At 40.2% G+C, this 16910-nt stretch overlaps 3 protein-coding genes across 3 annotated transcripts; 2 read left to right on the top strand and 1 right to left on the bottom strand.

Moving 5' to 3' along the window:
• The first annotated feature begins 520 nt into the window (after window positions 1–520).
• gpr19 (G protein-coupled receptor 19) lies at window positions 521–3380 on the top strand. The gene is made up of 2 exons (XM_079551713.1): window positions 521–648; window positions 1420–3380. Exon 2 carries the CDS (start codon window positions 1446–1448, stop codon window positions 2724–2726), a length of 1281 nt encoding a protein of 426 aa, XP_079407839.1. The 5' UTR covers window positions 521–648; window positions 1420–1445; the 3' UTR covers window positions 2727–3380.
• A 2028-nt stretch (window positions 3381–5408) lies between these two features.
• crebl2 (cAMP responsive element binding protein-like 2) lies at window positions 5409–6366 on the bottom strand. The gene is made up of 3 exons (XM_079551860.1): window positions 6294–6366; window positions 5846–6043; window positions 5409–5769 (listed from the first exon to the last, which is right to left on the bottom strand). Exons 1-3 carry the CDS (start codon window positions 6306–6308, stop codon window positions 5623–5625), a joined length of 360 nt encoding a protein of 119 aa, XP_079407986.1. The 5' UTR covers window positions 6309–6366; the 3' UTR covers window positions 5409–5622.
• A 409-nt stretch (window positions 6367–6775) lies between these two features.
• On the top strand, window positions 6776–16573 carry dusp16 (dual specificity phosphatase 16). The gene is made up of 7 exons (XM_079582683.1): window positions 6776–6921; window positions 9490–10185; window positions 12702–12840; window positions 13171–13334; window positions 14268–14427; window positions 14499–14622; window positions 14916–16573. Exons 2-7 carry the CDS (start codon window positions 9907–9909, stop codon window positions 15931–15933), a joined length of 1884 nt encoding a protein of 627 aa, XP_079438809.1. The 5' UTR covers window positions 6776–6921; window positions 9490–9906; the 3' UTR covers window positions 15934–16573.
• The last annotated feature ends 337 nt before the right edge of the window (window positions 16574–16910 follow it).

A 16910-nucleotide genomic window follows, 5' to 3' on the forward strand; every position in this document is an offset into this window, starting at 1 on the left:
AAGCAGACAGAGCTGACCAGTGGTGTGAAGATCAGCAATATGAAATATTCACATGATTCTGTGATTTGAACATGTATTGTTTCAGTGGGCCAGTGGCTGACTGCCCCCGATCAGGCTCTGAAAAATAGACAATAGCCTACTTAATTAAAGAAGATCCTCAGATTTGTTGTCATAAAGTCAGTGATCTAAACACAAATCAGTCGTGCTCCACACCAGCCATTCCCGAAGTCCAGAGAAGTGTTCCCTTGTAGAACACAGAAATCACAGACATTGTATTTCTATGGCTGAACAATCAGTATCCCAGCAGCTTTTAGACTTAAATGCATAGAATAGTAGAAAAGGGCTAAATAGGTATAGGTATATTTAAGCAATACACCAAATATCCTATGGGGGCTCGGTGGATCAGGCACTGCTTTGGCTCCAAAACGCTTGTTCCGTCCCTGCTTGCGCTCGTGAAGCCAATCTGCTCCTCCTTAGCGCCATCCCCGCATCCTGTGAAGAGGACGGACAGCGGAGACAGCGGAATCCAGCCGAACACCACCATGATCTCCTCCTTATCTTTTCTGCGCTGTCGCTTTTCATCTGGAGTCTTTGCACATTGCGGAAACCGACCGAGCGAAGCGTTTCTCTTTGCGATCCTGTGAACTGGTGAGTCCGCGCATCGACTCGACTAGGCCAGGGAGATGGAGACATTGGAAATTCAGATACGACGCAGGTCACTGGAACTCTAATGTGTCTAATGGGGTTTATCATGATAACAGTGTGTAAATGGCACGGAAAATATGGCGTGTTTGTTTATCAATAAGGAATCGTACATAAGGATGACAGGCGTATACCGATGCCCGCGCGCTCACTGCCTTGTTTACAGCCTTTTTTTTCTTCTTCATTTTTTTTTTTTTTTTTACTCAGGCTAAATATTTGTATCAGAAATAGAAAATATGGTCGAGATAGTGCAGCCCATGTTCTGCTTCTGTGCCTTGTTTCATTTATTTCATCACGCGTTTTCATTTGCGTCTTAGGCTCGCCATCTATTGGATTGAATCACAGCGTCAACACAGTGCTTCAAATAAGACTACGCATGAACCTGTTTCTCTTTTGCGATTCCTTCTGCTTTTTGTTTAAAATTGTATGTGACTTAGAGAAGAAAATTGGCGTATAGGCAACGGCTACACATGCACGCCTACAACGCACCGCCTCGTGAGGTTTTCACAACTTTAATGAGTGATCTCAGAGGACACTGAGAGAGGGAACTGTCTGAGCTTAATGAAATAAAGCACATGGGGAGGAGGCTGCGGGTGAGGGTGCAGTCACAAATGAATTCTTATGGGTGCTGTTGTAAATATCATTTAAAGTAATCTTTAGGCTTTTTAATTCATTCGTGCCAAACTAATTAAATGCACCTTTTTTTTGTCTTCACAGATGTTCACAATTGGACGAATACAACCATGGTGTATTCTAAGCCATCACACTCAATTATCGATCCCTCCATTTATTCACCAGCCTTTTCCTCTTACGTGTCATTTAACTTCTCTGAAAAGGAAAACTCAAGTGGCCTGTCCACTTCTTCAACAACCCATCTCAGCAGTGTTGAATCCTCCCTGACCAGCAAACCGAATGGAACACTTGATGATAGTGAGCTGACCTCTACTGAGGTGGCCATTTTAGGTGTTGTGTTTGGCATCATATGGCTGGTGTCTATCTTGGGAAATGCTCTTGTCTGCCTGGTCATACACAGGAGCAGAAGAACTCAGTCGACCACCAACTACTTTGTTGTGTCCATGGCATGTGCTGACCTCCTCTTGAGCCTCGGCTGTGCCCCCTTTGGCCTCTTGCAGGTGGCCTCAGGACAATGGCCACTTAGTGCAGTTGTTTGCAAACTTGTGCGGTATTTGCAGCACCTTTGCCCAGGTGTTCAAGTGTATGTACTGCTTTCTATTTCCGTTGACCGCTTCTATACAATTGTCTATCCCCTCAGCTTTAAAGTTTCAAGGGAGAAAGCCAAGAAGATGATCCTGGCCTCTTGGCTGTTTGGAGCAGTCTTTGTAGCTCCCTGTGTCTTTTTCTATGGCTTCACAGCAACCAATAGCAGCACGAGTTATTGCGATTTTTTCCTTCCCCTCAGCTGGGCGGGAATAGCCTATGCTGTGCTTCAACTTCTGTTAAGTTTTATGGTTCCTGTGGCACTAATAGTGTTCTTCTACCAGAGAGTTGTTCGCTACATTTGGAGGATTAGTGCTGATGGCCACACAGTGCGCAGAACAATGAATATTGTCCCACGGACTAAAGTCAAAACTATCAAGATGTTTCTAATGCTCAATTCAGTTTTTTTCCTGTCCTGGACACCCTTTTATGTCGCCCAAATGTGGCATCCGATAGACTCTAACAGCACCAACAGACAGAGGTTGCTGTTCTTTGCAACTCTTATCTGGATTTCCTTCAGCTCCACAGCAGCAAAGCCTACCTTATACTCTGTGTATAACGCAAACTTTAGAAGAGGTATGAGGGAAACCTTCTGCATGTCATCAATGAAATGCTATCGTAGTAATGCCTACACAATCACTGCTAGTTCTCGAATGGCTAAAAAAAACTATGTTGGTGTGGTGGACATCCCAGGGCAGACCAAAACAGTCTCCAAGGATTCTGCTTATGAATCACTTCATCGAGAGGAAAAAGACAAAAAAGTAGCATGGCCTACCAATTCCAATCCTCCTAATACTTTTGTATAAGGTTGTAATAACTGGTTACACTGACAACAGAATAATGAAGTTAATGACATGCTCAGCTGTCACGCAGAGAGAGCTCTGTACTAATACATAAACAGAATGTCCTCAGTGTGTAAAAAGGGCTTATTGCCCCTGTTGACACACATTCAAAGTTTGTGAACAGCAACATGTTTCATAATCACACATCCGTTTGTCTGATGGGTGTTCTATGTTGGTGATGGCAAAACATTGATCTTGTAAGTGGAGTAGATGCATATGTTAGTGTTATTGTGTGTACTTCCCAGATTTGCTACTGTAACACGTGATAATATGTATTTGTGGCTTCTAGTCATACTTCAATTTACTTCAACTTAAAATGTGGGTCTGATATTTTAGTCAACTGACTTAAGAAGGTTTATTTCTCACATGCAGTCATACATACAGCAACATGTGTTTTGTATCTGCTACAGATCAAGGGTTTAGGACCACTTGCCTTTAAAAGGCCAAATCTGTACAAAAATGTGGATTCAGTGTAATTTTCTGTCAGGTGTTCACACTGTCATGAGGGGGTGCTGTCATTTTTCAACTGGTCTTAAACTTTTGATTGGGACTGTAACAAACACAAATATTTAAATAGAGCACACAGAACTGGGCATCACAGTGATGCAGAGGATTGTTCTCGGTCATCACAGCAAGAAGCCTTTCTGTGTGGAGTTTGCATGCTCTCCCTGTGTCTGCAGTAGCGGCTACTCCAGTCTCCCCTACCACTACAGCTAAAATATGTACAATAGGATTCCCTCTAGGGCCAGGACTCCTCTGAAAAATAGATTCTTAATCTCAGTTGGGCTTTCCTGCTTAAATAAAGATCAAAGAAAAGGAAAAAATAAGATATATGGGTGATTCTTCAACTGGGGGCAATTGACTGTCCATGACGGAAATTACATTTTACAAAATAATCTGTAACTCCTTTTAAAGTCCAGTATGAACATACTTGGTTGTTTTTGTCTGTCTTGTTTTTTTTTTCCCCGTAATGGAAATGACTGTGATGGGAATGACAAAACATCCCATTTCTTTTTAAATCTCCAAATGTGTTACGTGCAGATATTGAAGAAACCAATTATGTATGTGGTTTCTTTAATATCTGAGTTTTCAAGAGAAACATGAGCCGTTTGGACATGATTCAAAATGTTTTTTTCTTTAGTTTACAAAAATTGCTTCTGTTTTTTTTCTTGATTTTGCTTTTCTTATGGCTGCAGAGTCCGCGTACTTTTGTGTTCATTGTTTTTTCGATATTAAAAGGAAAATGTAAAATCAAAAATTGCGTTTTTACATATTGTCTACTTGACGCAATATTTTAAAATTGACCATTTTGTTTTTGTTATTTGTCTATATCAGACATTTACTTGATAATAAACACTGCCAACAAAGAAAATACTACAATTAATTAATCAATTTGATTGTAATGTACTTTCTTTTTTAGCAGTTGACTATGAAATACTTGTCTGATACAGGGAACTTTATAAACAAAATTGTATTTTTTTTATATTGCAACAAGTACAGAATATGTAAAAGAAAAAAAGCAATTCTTGAATTTGCATTTTACTTTTAAAATCTGAAATATACTGACCTCAAAAGTACACGTCCCTGCAGCCCTGCTCTGTCAACATGGGCCTTGTCAGTAGTAGATAAATAATATGTTTGAACAATCAATGCATTAAAAAAATAAATATTTCTTTTGGTAAATTTGATTTTAAAAAAAGGTCACATCCACATTACATTCAATTTTATGGTGGATTAAAAGTGCAAAACTGAACCCAGGGACAAGGCATATCCAATATAAAACCACATTTCATAAATAAAAAATAATAGAGCTATGATACATTTTCTCACATTTATTGACAAATTCAAACTTCACACATTCTTCCAAAACAAAGCGAGTGGAAGGTGGAATGTTGTACTTTTCTTCAGGTTGAAGTTGCTTCAAACCCCTTTGGAGTCTAAAAGCAGAGGAGGTGCAAATTCCAAAAGTCAAAAGTCGATCGCAGTAGGTTATGCACTAATGCTTATTACATTTTGAATGTGCATTTTTATTTTCAATTGTACAAAAGATTAATGTGGACCGCGTCTCTTTTTGTGAGCTGTTTTAAAGGTCTATGTTTTCTACTTAATAAATTCACTTGAAAAAAAATAAAAATCAAGAAATTAATTCCAAGACTGTTTCTACGTGTTCAAGCGATACATCAGCAATCATACATTTCTTAAAACACAAATTGGAACTACAGTAAGTTCACTTAAAATTAATAAATGCTGCACATTCAAATATTTATACACGTGTCAAAATATATTTTATACATCGAGTTAATAAAAGGCCACTTAAAGGCCCTATGTCGTGTTTTTTTCTGTGTGTTATGTGTTATGTCCTTCAGTCTATTGTAAACACAGACACCTTACGTTGTGCATCCAACTCTAAATCCTCATCAACTGAAACAGACTAGTTGTTATTTGCATTACTCTTTGACAGTATCGCTTCCTGACAGCAGTGAAACGCGCTTTTAAACTTATCCCTGAGAAGAATTGGGATGTTACAAATGTTAAACGTGAAACAATGTTATGACAGGAATGAGTTTAAACCACAGGGAATCATTTTTAATGTGTATGCACTTCCCATTCCGTTGTTTGCTACAAAAAAAAAACGATATAGGGCCTTTAAAAAAACACACTTAACACTACAAAGCTATACCAAACTTGGCTTACACAATGTACAAAAATATACAAATATACAACTACAGCACGCAAATAAACGGAATATTGCGAGATTAATAAAAGCGTCACGGTGTCCTCTAATGGAAACGCTGCATGTTACATGTTTGTTATTGCCACGGAGTTCTCTCTACTGAACTGTGATCACTTATGTCTGAGCTTATCCACTGTTGCTGTTGTTTTTGCTGTTCTTTGAGGCTTTTGTGCCGCTTCCATTTTGAGGGATTTTCTGGTCATCACCTGTGAGCAAGGCCTTAATCTCAGAAGGAATCTTCCCCTGGTCCATGGCGGAACACCACTGTTTGTACTGCAAAAACATGGATAGGTTACGTTGTCAGCGTATTAAGACAGATACAAGACATTGTGCTACAGCAGTAGTTTACCATCTCCAGCTCCTCCCGTAAAGCACAGATGGCCCTCTCTTTGCTGGACACCAGCTCCTCCAGGTACTGGTACCGCAGCTTCTTCCTCGCTCTGCACTCACGGGCGCTCTGGCGGCTGCGCTCCAGTTTGGCTTTCAAGTCAATCTTAGCAGGTTTTCGGCCACGTTTTCCAGGCTTCTTCACTTTACCGGCCATCATCTGCAAGAGATTATAGGCATCACCTTTCTCCACTTCATTTGACAACTACGTTGGTTGGATCGCGTTACTGTTGTAGTACTAGCTAAGATAGCTGCTAGTCTGCTAACACAAGATATGTTGCACATCTGGCTATAATAGTAACACTGCAATCTTAGACTGAACCTCATGGTAATGATCGCTAAATACATGATTTGTCAACCCGAGAGTGTGGCTACTTCGATGCTAGCCCAGCATTAAAACATGAACTTACCTTGCTGTCATCCATGTTGGGGTCACCAGGGTGGCAGCTGGTTAGCGTTCACTATAATTAGCGTCAAGAACACAAACACTTAAAGCTTTACGAGTTGCTATAGAGCAACTGCGGTGCACATCTCTGTTTTGTTTTGATAATTTTGTTTCCGTCGCTTCTTCTCCTCCTGTCTGGTCCAGTACTCGGGGCTCATTACTGCCGCCTGTCGGGGGGAAGTGCAAAACTAAGCATAGCTAAGATTTATTTTTATTTTTTTAAACTGATGCGAGCCATTTTAGTGCGGAATATGATGAAACCATTGAAGTATAATACGGTGACACGTAAACTATAAGAATCTCTGAAATCCCCGGATGTTTATCAAAGAAGTGTAAGTTTGTGGAGGAGTCATGGAGGAGTGCGCACTGCGTCTTTAAGGAGCCCATTGAGTTCATTCGACTGTTGCTTCGATGACGACATTCAGTATTTTTATACATGACCTCATCTCTTATGGCAGCAACAGGACCTCACCAAGTCACAGCTCTTCTTTCCTCTTTCCATAGCCTCTGTTCTTCTCAAATGTTCATGTAGATGACTATGTCTTATTCATGTGGACGATTAAAATTCTGTTCTGACGTCGACTTCTTAGACGGTGAGTTTTCGAAAGTATCAATAAATCATACAGCTGCGGCCGGTTTACGAGGCCTTACTTGTAAGTTTTCTCGCTGGTTGTTTGCTTGGTAAACTTTGAAGTTGTTACTTTTTGTTCGGACAAAGTGTGTGCCGTAGTCTCGACTGTTGGTTTTCCGTCGACACACATTCTGCCAAAAATGTGAGGAAATAACTCGAGAGCGTTTCTCTAGAAAAGTTGGTGTCGGATCTAGTCGTAGATTGTGGCCAGTATTGCCCGAGAGGACGCGGAAACTAGTTCATGTCAGTCCAAACCAATGTAATATATATACATATATAACATAGCCTATATATATGCTTATCATATGTATATGTATATGTATGTGTGTGTGTGTGTGTGTGTGTGTGTGTGTGTGTGTGTGTGTGTGTGTGTGTGTGTGTGTGTGTGTATGTATGTATATATATATATATATATATATATATATATATATATATATATATGTATATATGTGTGTGTGTGTGTGTGTGTGTGTGTGTGTGTATATATATATATATACATATATACATATATATATATATATATATATATATATATATATATATGTATATATGTGTGTGTGTGTGTGTGTGTGTGTATGTGTATATGTATATAAATGTATACGCAAGACACAACACTTTATGTAGTTTATGTAGTTGCAGATTTTGCCATCTTCGTCGTCACAACCATTTGGTGCACAAAGAGAACATGCATCTCCAAATGTGAGAAAAGAACGTGTTGTTTCACCACCAAGGCTAGAAAACTAATTTGACTCTTTACTTGCTCGCCATGTACATTATCATGTAGCTAAAACTGACGGGACGAACATTTTGAAATGAGGTTTCAATGAAGCTACACTTTTGCACCAGTGTTGAAACGAGTCCATCGCTTCAAACATTAGTTTGTCCATGAAGGATGTGTCTAAAAGAGTGTAATTCCCCCTTATCAATCCAAGATCCCACGTCTCCCAATAGAAAATGAATTAAAACTCTTCAAAATAATGTGTTATGTTTTACAACTCAGCACTCTACAACACCATAGAAAAAGGTTTTCAAACCATCATCTGTACTTGACTATTTTAGAGCTGAGGATGTTTTCGACTTTCTGAATTTGAAAACAGCCCGTTACAGATCACTACTTGAAAATCTTTTCATACTATGGAAAACGTTTGTACAACTCAAAGCTGCTCCAAAAAATATTCTCTAAGCAATCTATACACAAGGAGTTCAGAAATATCAGAGGTGAAGGAGGGATAAAAAGGGAGTATGTAATAAAATAGGAGTCAGGTTTGATTGTCATAGCAGGTTGTATTAGGATCTCTGTCATTACGTTGGATATTTTGCCCCAAATCTATTAACTAATAAATACTTACTTACATTTAGTTTTTCATTATAGATTTCTATACAGGTTTAACACCGTTGGAATATTCCCGAAACTCTGTAACTTTGTCACAATCAACACTCCATTTCCATCTGTTCTGCGTTGTCTGGTCATTTTTGTTCAAATTGTAGTTTTTGTTCAAAGGAGTTCCCATCTCCAAGACATGACCCCGTTTATTTGAGTGGATTAAGTCTGATGTGTGTGAGACATGACCTGAGACAACAGCTGGGCCAAAGAAATGAACAGTCACAAAGCTGATGCGCTGCTGTTTGAAAGTAAGAACATGTCTGACGTCTGTGCTTCATGTTCATGCCTGTCATCTTTGTAATTCTAAAGAAGTACTGAATGTGATTGCTTTCAAATACTTTGACCAGATATACAGCAAGAATAGGCCCAAGTCGGTTTGGACAGAGTGAGTGATGAGTCTGGAGCTGGAAAGTAAGAGATTTAGTGAGTAATTAATTACTGAAGTAGAAGTACAAAAGTACAAAAAAACTACTTTAATATTTTGAGTACTGTGTAACTATTTGAATACTAATGATAATGCATCAGTGTTATACAGCACGCTTTGTTTGTTGTTGTTGTAATCCAACAAAACATAAAATAAAGCCATAATCCTTATTTGTGTTTGTTTGTTTGTTTCAAGGATTACAACCCATTCTTTAGATTTGGTACACAGAAAACTTTGATTCTTTTCTGTATGTCACTGACAGATTGACTCATTATAGAGTAACCAAATGTTTCACTCAAGAGTACTGTTTCTTTTAAACAATATTACTCATGTAGAAGTAAAAGTACTGTGTAATAATGCTACTCACAATTATTTCAATAAGTTACTCAAGGTCATGCACCTCAGACCTATTTTTATTGGCCCTCAGGCTTCTTGCTGATTTGGCAAACATTCCCTGTACTTTTTACTGAACTGTTATTAATTCTACATGAAAATATTCTTAATAACAATTTTCATAACGCTTTTAATGTGGCATCACGGTTCCCATCCTAAATAAAGGTGCAGTTAAATGGTTAAAACCTCTGTTAATGCACCCAGTTGAATGTTTCACTGCACTGACCCTCCACGCCTCCCACACTGCAATATGTGGCCCACGATTAAAACAAATGTCACAGACCATGTGTGACTTAGCGTCTAAAGAACTGTTGGTTTGTCTCTTCCAGTGAGGCCGACTATGAAGCCCAGCACAAAGGTACAGAGTGATGTCATCGATCCCGAGTGCAGAGGGAGCCGTGCCTTTTGTCTCACTTCAGCCACAGTGTGAAGGAACCCCTGCCCGCTCCACTTACAAGCTCTACTCCCATAAATATGCTGTGGCGCAAAGGGCTTTGGCATTTCTAATTGCCACAGCAAACTGAAGGCTCTGAACGCTGCAGCCTCTATGTTTCATGGACTGGTTTCACACGGCCAAACGCCATCACAATGACTTCATCCCTGGCTCACATAATGGTGCTGTTCTTCTCCTGAGGGCCTTGCCAGTTTGTGTTTTTGCACAACACGACCAGTCAGACACAACGAAAAGGCCACTGCACTACGGGTGACAGGTTTTCTGGCCCCAGGGGTGGGAAGGGGGGTGGGTCATGTTTGGGGGTTGTGGGGCAGAGGCAAGTAAGTGTGCCTATCAAGTAGGGATGCAGAGGCCAAGTATGGTCCGGCCCATTGGGGCAGAAGCCTTAGTGGCTCTGCTTGAAGGCGGCCTGGATCGAGTGGTGCTGATCGACAGCAGGCCCTTCGTGGATTATAATTCGTCCCACATCCTGGAGGCAGTCAATGTCAACTGCTCAAAGCTGATGAAGAGGAGGCTGCAGCAGGACAAAGTTCAGATCACAGAGCTTCTCCAACACTCAGCTAAGAAAATGGTAACTTGATAAGTCATCCTACCTTACTCTTAAACATCAGAGATCGTTTCTCTTTCTGTGTATGTCTTTTCCAGACAAGATTTGAACAAGGGTAGGTTCGGTTAAACTTTATTGTACCAGAGGGAAATTTGTCTTGGGCTTGCCATGCTGTGGGTTGTTACACTGCTTAGACATACAACTCCAGCAGTGATACACTTCAATACAATACATTAAAATATGACAACAGGAAAACAGTCAACTTATTCAGTAGAAGTTCAACAAGGAATATAGCTGTGCTATAACAATTACCAATTCAATGAAAGCATCATAGATAAGATCATACTTACGACCCGACCACTAAGGCCTATCTACTCTTATTAAGAAAAACAACCAATACAGGGTTGCTTTGGCCTGTGCTGCCTGATATCGCTCATATTCGCTCATAAGCTCATATTTACTAAAGAGCACAAGAGAATGTTGCCTGTGCCAGGACAGAGGTTCAAAGATTGTTTGTAAAAAAGAATGGGCTACTCTTTCCTTCCATATTTTTCCTGGAATTTCAGATTAACTTCTCAATTTTGGTTTTACACAGAGCCGTAAGGCTGCCATGCCATATCTGATCAGATTTTCCAGAACAGCATTATAAAAACAAGTCTCTTGAGAAAATGAAGCCTCTGAGACAATTGGTGATACCAAAGATCCACATGCACATTCCACCTGAGGTTGTCCACATGCACCGAGATATTTGAAGGACTCTACTATTTCACTGGCCCAATAAAGACCGGGCCATGTGACCGCAGTCTTTTGGGGTCGTTTCTTTGGTTAAGATTCAAGTGGTGTCCACACACCAGAAATGTAAAGTAGATGGACTTTCACCTGCTGTAATACTTGTCAAAGGCCGATAGTCTTGATTTGAGGCTGGGCATGAAGGTATAATTGTTGTCTTTTTCCAGAGCTGTGGGACCAAACAGCTCCATGTAGACAACTGGAAGATGGGGCGCAGGCCTCAGATAACTCCTGAGCACAATCTGTCGATAGAAAGCCTGAAAGGCCAGTGTTCACTCTCAGTAAATAAAACAAAAAGAATGAAAACAATTGTACAAATTGTACAAATCTTCACTATTACTTCTATTACTATTACTTACTTAGTCGTCCTGTATAGTGAGTCTACACGACACTTTTCCCACATTCTGGTTTGTTACAGCGTCATTCCTAAAATTATTAAATCTACACACAATCCCCACAATGACAAAGTGAACAAAATATTTTACTGTTTTATAAATTTATTAAAAATAAAACTATTATATTGCATAAGTATACACACTCAGAACTGAGCACAGGAGGATCCCTTTTCCACTGACTGTCCTTGAGATGTTTCTACAAACTGACCGGTCCAGATGTGCTAAATGGATTGGTGCTGCAGTTTTATTTTTAATACATTTTTAAAACATTGTAAAAAAAAAAAAAAAAAGGGTATTGGGTGCAGATTGATGAGGGAGAAAAAAATGAAGATTTTAATAAATTTTGGAAGCACTCCATCATATGGTGGAGTGCTGCTGGACATCCAGCTCTAGGAAGAGTCCTGGTGGTTTTGAGCTTCTTCCATTATGAATGATGAATGTCTCTGTGCTCTTCGGGAACTTTAATGCTGCTGCAATTTTTCTTCCCAAACCTGTCTCTGAGTCTACAGACAGCTCCTGGGACCTTATATAGACAGGCCTGTACCTTTCCAAATCAATTAATTTACCACAAGTGGACTCTGTGGAGTCAGTTTGTAGAAGCATCTCAGGACGATCAGTGAAAAAAGGGTTCTCTCCTGAGCTCAGTTCTAAGTGTCTTAGCAAAGAGTGTGTACACTTATGCACATGCAATATGCTTTTAAATAGTTTTATCTTATAGTTAAACTTTTTTCACTTTGTTATTACGGTGTATTGTGTGTAGATGGATGAGAAAAAAAACACGCTTTTGGAATGACGCTGAAACAAAACAAAATGTGGGAAAAGTGTAGGAATGTGTTTCCCTATCCACTGTATATGAAGAGTTAATTTGCTAAAACAGATGTAAAAAACAATGTTTGTTTGCAAATTTCTCTTTACACAGTGCTTTTCATTAGGCTACCAGGTCTGTTTTAGTGCCATGAAAATTTAAAGTCACTCGTTCCTAATCAAATGTACATAACTTTAGTTTCACAAGTGCCATCTGTGGAGTACAGTAACAAATATCCATGTTTATGTTTGTTCATTTGGTCGAGACAGTGCATGTTATTGAACAAACATGGATACATGCATGTAAACACGCCACGCCTATTGTACATGTTTTTAGTGGTAGGGGAAACCAAAGTACCCGAAGGAAACCTACACAGACATGGGGAGAACATGTAAACAGAAAGGGCCCGCCAGGTGGGAATCGAACCTGGGACCCTGTACACCTATATATATATATATATATATATATATAAATGTGTGTATATGTGTATATAAATGTGTGTATATGTGTATATGTATTAACATTGTCTTCTTTTTTGTTTGACTTCTTAGTTGGAGTTGCGGGGCACTCAGGAAGTTGTTGTATACGATCAAAGTTCTTCAGACTTGGCAGCTCATAGCTCTGACTCTTTCATTTCTGTGCTGCTGGTCAAGTTAGAGAAGACCTTTTCTTCTGTCCATCTGCTCTCAGGTGAGTCTGCAATACCAAACATTCTCACTAAAACAATCAAAAAGACAAGTGTGGCACGAACACAATTCACCATTTGTGTACTGAGCAAATACTATTTCTGTATAATCACGTTGTGTTTATTGCATAAAAAGTGACGTGTGGTGTCATGTAAATGATGTAATAATATTATTAAGACCCCACTATTTGACATTAACATCGCAGATCTTTCCTCTGATCTTCAAAATTATGCCAATAGAACAGCACATATTTCTCTGAGTAATATTTATGGAAGTGACAAAAGCTGCTCCGAGTCTGTAGAGGAAAACAACATGCTTTTCATGACCTTCACAGGTGGTTTCTCTGAGTTCTCCCACCTGTTTCCGGGCCTTTGTGAAGGGAAATCCATGTTGGTGCCATCGTGTATGTCCCAGCCCAGTCTACCGGTAACAAATATTGGGCCAACACGCATCTTGCCTCATCTTTATTTAGGCTGCCAGAGGGACGTCTCCAACAAGGTACACATCCACAACAAACCCTCCATTAACATTCTGCTTATAAGACATACATTTTCAATTCAGTTCTCCAAGAGAAGATAGGTTTAGGACTAGACAACAGCAAGTACTAACAGTGCATATCATCGTCTCTGGGATGAGAGCATAGACATGGATGCAGCATCACTATTGGCAGCTGAAGCCCAACAGGCTGGCTCCGGCGGCTCTTATGGACTTTCCATTCGTTCTTTTTTTTGTCTCTTTAAGTCAGTCAGGCTTGTCGTTCCTACCTCCACATGTTTTTCATAACATGCGCATATTCTTTCTATTTTTTCCTTTCTCTGTTTTCATTTTCATTTTCGCCCTGAACAACTCCGTAAAGATGATTTTTCAAAAGATGGAAAGCTCCAGTGCAACAGATGGGGCTTACAGTGTGCATTAAAAAAACTATCCTGGTGACTTAAATTTGACTATAAGTTAAAGGCCCTATACCGGATTTTTTTTATTGCAAACAATGAAAGGGGAAGCTACTAAATGAAGTTAGTTATGGTCCAAACTCATTCGTAACTTTCGTAGTATATTTGTTGCATCCAAATTCTTCACAGGGAATTTCACAAATGTCACTTTCACAAAAATGCAAGAAAATAGACTAATAAGTTCACAAAATTGATCCAAATGTTTGATAATTTGATGCATACTTCTTTTCCACACAAACATTTGAGTTTACAATATACTAAAGGAGGACAAAATAAATGTCATTTCATTTCTAGAAGTAAAATCAGGTATAGCTCTTTTAAGTATTAATCTCCATTTCTTTTACTTGTTTTTATTTCATCACATATCAATACAATCTGTGATCATCCAAACCAATTGTGGAGATGTAATGTTTTTAATTCAGTTAATCATACAACTCATTGACGGGGAAAACAATATCCGTATATATTTGTGTGTGTGCAGGAGCTGATGCAGCAGAATGAAATTGCTTATGTTCTGAATGCCAGCAACACATGTCCCAAGCCTGACTTCATCCCAGACACACACTTTTTGCGAGTTCCTGTGAACGACAGCTTTTGCGAGAAGATCCTGCCCTGGTTGGACCGATCGGTGGAGTTCATTGGTCCGCAGCATTAGCATTTACATAATCTTCTTTTATGCATTGAAGTTAAGCATCATAATTTTGTTTTTCAGAGAAGGCCAAAGCTTGCAACGCACGGGTCTTGGTTCATTGTCTGGCAGGAATTTCACGATCAGCTACTATAGCTATTGCCTACATCATGAAGAGGATGAACATGTCTTTGGATGAGGCCTACAGGTACTGTAATGTAACAGTCACTGCCTCAGCAGCAGCAGTAGTAAAGTGAAGATCAGAGCTAGTTTAAAACACTCAATTACAGTATTCAACTTTGTAGAACAACAGTAAACAGTGCTGCTGTGCTTCAGACATTGTCAGTAGTTATCAGTAGTCGACTTGTTTGTGATCCTTCACATTCCCGGGTCCAAACAGTGTCTCTGTAATGAGAACAACACTTTGTGGCTTAATTAAACTGTCAAAACTCATTACCCTGATGATGCACTAATGAGCCCCACATTGCTGTTGTGTCGCAGGTTTGTGAAGGAAAAGAGGCCAACCATCTCGCCAAACTTTAACTTCCTTGGCCAGCTCTTGGACTTTGAGAAGAAAATTAAATGTGTTAGTGGTCCAGATGCTGATGAAGTAGATGTTGTCTCCAGACCTGTGTATGACCAAACCTGTTCCGCCTATCCTGGGACTGTTTGTGAGACCTCACCCCTGCCTTGTGTCCTCACTGAACACCCTGAGGAGCAGCTGCTGGAGCCCCTCAGCAGTGTGCACCTCTTTGACGCTCCAGAGGAGGGCATACGACTCAAGCGCTCCTTCTCATTGGACATTAAGTCGTGTGTCGAACCAACAGGACCCAGCGGACACAGAGTGGACGCAGGACGGACCTCTGGTTTCAAAGAGACAACAAGTAAACCCTGCCAGTTTTCTCCTGTAGAAGAGGTGTCTGAGCAGTCTACGCCAGAGCAAAGTCCTGATAAAGAAGAGACCAGTGCCCCTGAAGCAGCGTCTGAACCACCCAAAAGCAGCAAGCGTCCGGCTGCCAACAGCTGCTCGCAGCTGCCGCGCAGTGGCAGCATGGAGGACGGTGGCACCAATATGTGGATGGGACTGTCCTGTAGCCAGCAACATTTGGTCAAGGGCAGCCCAGGTAGCTCTCTAAAAGGCTGGCACTCTGACATTTTGCTTGGCCCTGTCAGTGTGTCCACTGTGTCCACGTCCGCTTTGTCTGGCAGTTGGTTTCTGTCCTCTGAGTCCACACGTTTTTACTCCTCATCTGCCATTTTGTCCGGTGGGGGCTTTGCTTACAACTACAGCCATGGCCTGGAAGCGGTGCGGCGCCGCAGCCGCCAAAGGACAGGTGACTGTGGTGACTCCCGCCGCAGCTGGCATGAAGAGAGCAGCTTCGAGAAGCAGCTCAAACGCCGGAGTTGTCAGATGGAGTTTGGCGATGGTATGACAGATAGTCACCCTCAAGAGGAAATGGTCAAAGTTGGCAGTCAGCCCAGCTTCTCAGGAAGCATGGAGGTGATTGAGGTGTCCTGAAACTAACTGATAAAGTAAAGGGAAAGGAGGGGGAGCTCGGGGGATAATCATTCTCATGAACAGGCAATTACACCAATTTGCTGCTTATCGGCCTGTTTTTTTATTTCAAGACTGAGAATTAAAGCTGTTTTCACTTGAGTAAAAATCATCAGTAATTACAAATGAAGATAAACAAATTATGTAATCAACAATTACAGCAGCAACACACATATATCCTAATGACCTCTGACCTTGTGAATGTGATTAAATGGACTGTGGATGTAGAGCCTCTGAATGTTTTGAACCTTCCTCTGCTTTACACTAAATGCCTCATCAACAAAATCAACAACAGAAAAAGGATTTAGTTTTCCATGTTTGTTTTGGATGTTCTCGTACGCTGATTCCAGACACAGAGGGAGCTGGTGGTTGTGGTCCCAGGCTAAAGCTGGCTGGTTTTATGGAGATGTAGAGCTCAGCCCAGACTTGTCTTTGCACTATTTGAGTCAAAGGGTGAACTTAATCAGAGATGATAGTGTTTTTCTTGATGCAGCCATACTTCAGCTTTGAAGATAAGAATGTGCATAATCATTATTTTGTAGTACAATTGTTGATTGAAGCGACATATTTTTTTGATGTGACAATTGAATAATTAAAAATAAAATAATGGTGCCCTCTGCTGGACATCTTTATATCAGATCTTGAAATGTCTTGTAATTTTCATCCTCATTTCACCCATCCAGATATCTGACAATTAAATATATTAGTTTAGCCACTACATGGGTTACATTTTAACAGTGTCCTGTGCTGAGTAGCAGAATAATACTGCATCGGTTGTGTGTGTGTTCTTGTACTGACGACATTGTGAGGGCCAGTTTGAGTTTTTAACCAATGGAAATTGAGGACATTTTGGGTGGTCCTCACTTATTTAAAGACTGTTTGAGGGTCAAGATGTGGTTTTAGGGTTAGAATTGGGATTAGGATTAAGGTTAGGGGCTTAT

The sequence above is a fragment of the Gobius niger genome, assembly GCF_951799975.1.
Source record: "Gobius niger genome assembly, chromosome: 2".
NCBI classification, from domain to species: domain Eukaryota; kingdom Metazoa; phylum Chordata; class Actinopteri; order Gobiiformes; family Gobiidae; genus Gobius; species Gobius niger.

Excerpts from the sequence above, each read along its gene's own strand:
- gpr19 (XM_079551713.1), top strand. The coding sequence starts at position 1,446 with ATGGTGTATTCTAAGCCATCACACTCAATTATCGATCCCTCCATTTAT.
- crebl2 (XM_079551860.1), bottom strand. Across the intron at positions 5,770-5,845 it reads TACGGGAGGAGCTGGAGATG|TACAAACAGTGGTGTTCCGC; the intron begins GTAAACTACTGC and ends ATGTTTTTGCAG.
- dusp16 (XM_079582683.1), top strand. The coding sequence starts at position 9,907 with ATGTTTGGGGGTTGTGGGGCAGAGGCAAGTAAGTGTGCCTATCAAGTA. Across the intron at positions 14,428-14,498 it reads CCGATCGGTGGAGTTCATTG|AGAAGGCCAAAGCTTGCAAC; the intron begins GTCCGCAGCATT and ends TTTGTTTTTCAG. Across the intron at positions 14,623-14,915 it reads TCTTTGGATGAGGCCTACAG|GTTTGTGAAGGAAAAGAGGC; the intron begins GTACTGTAATGT and ends GTTGTGTCGCAG.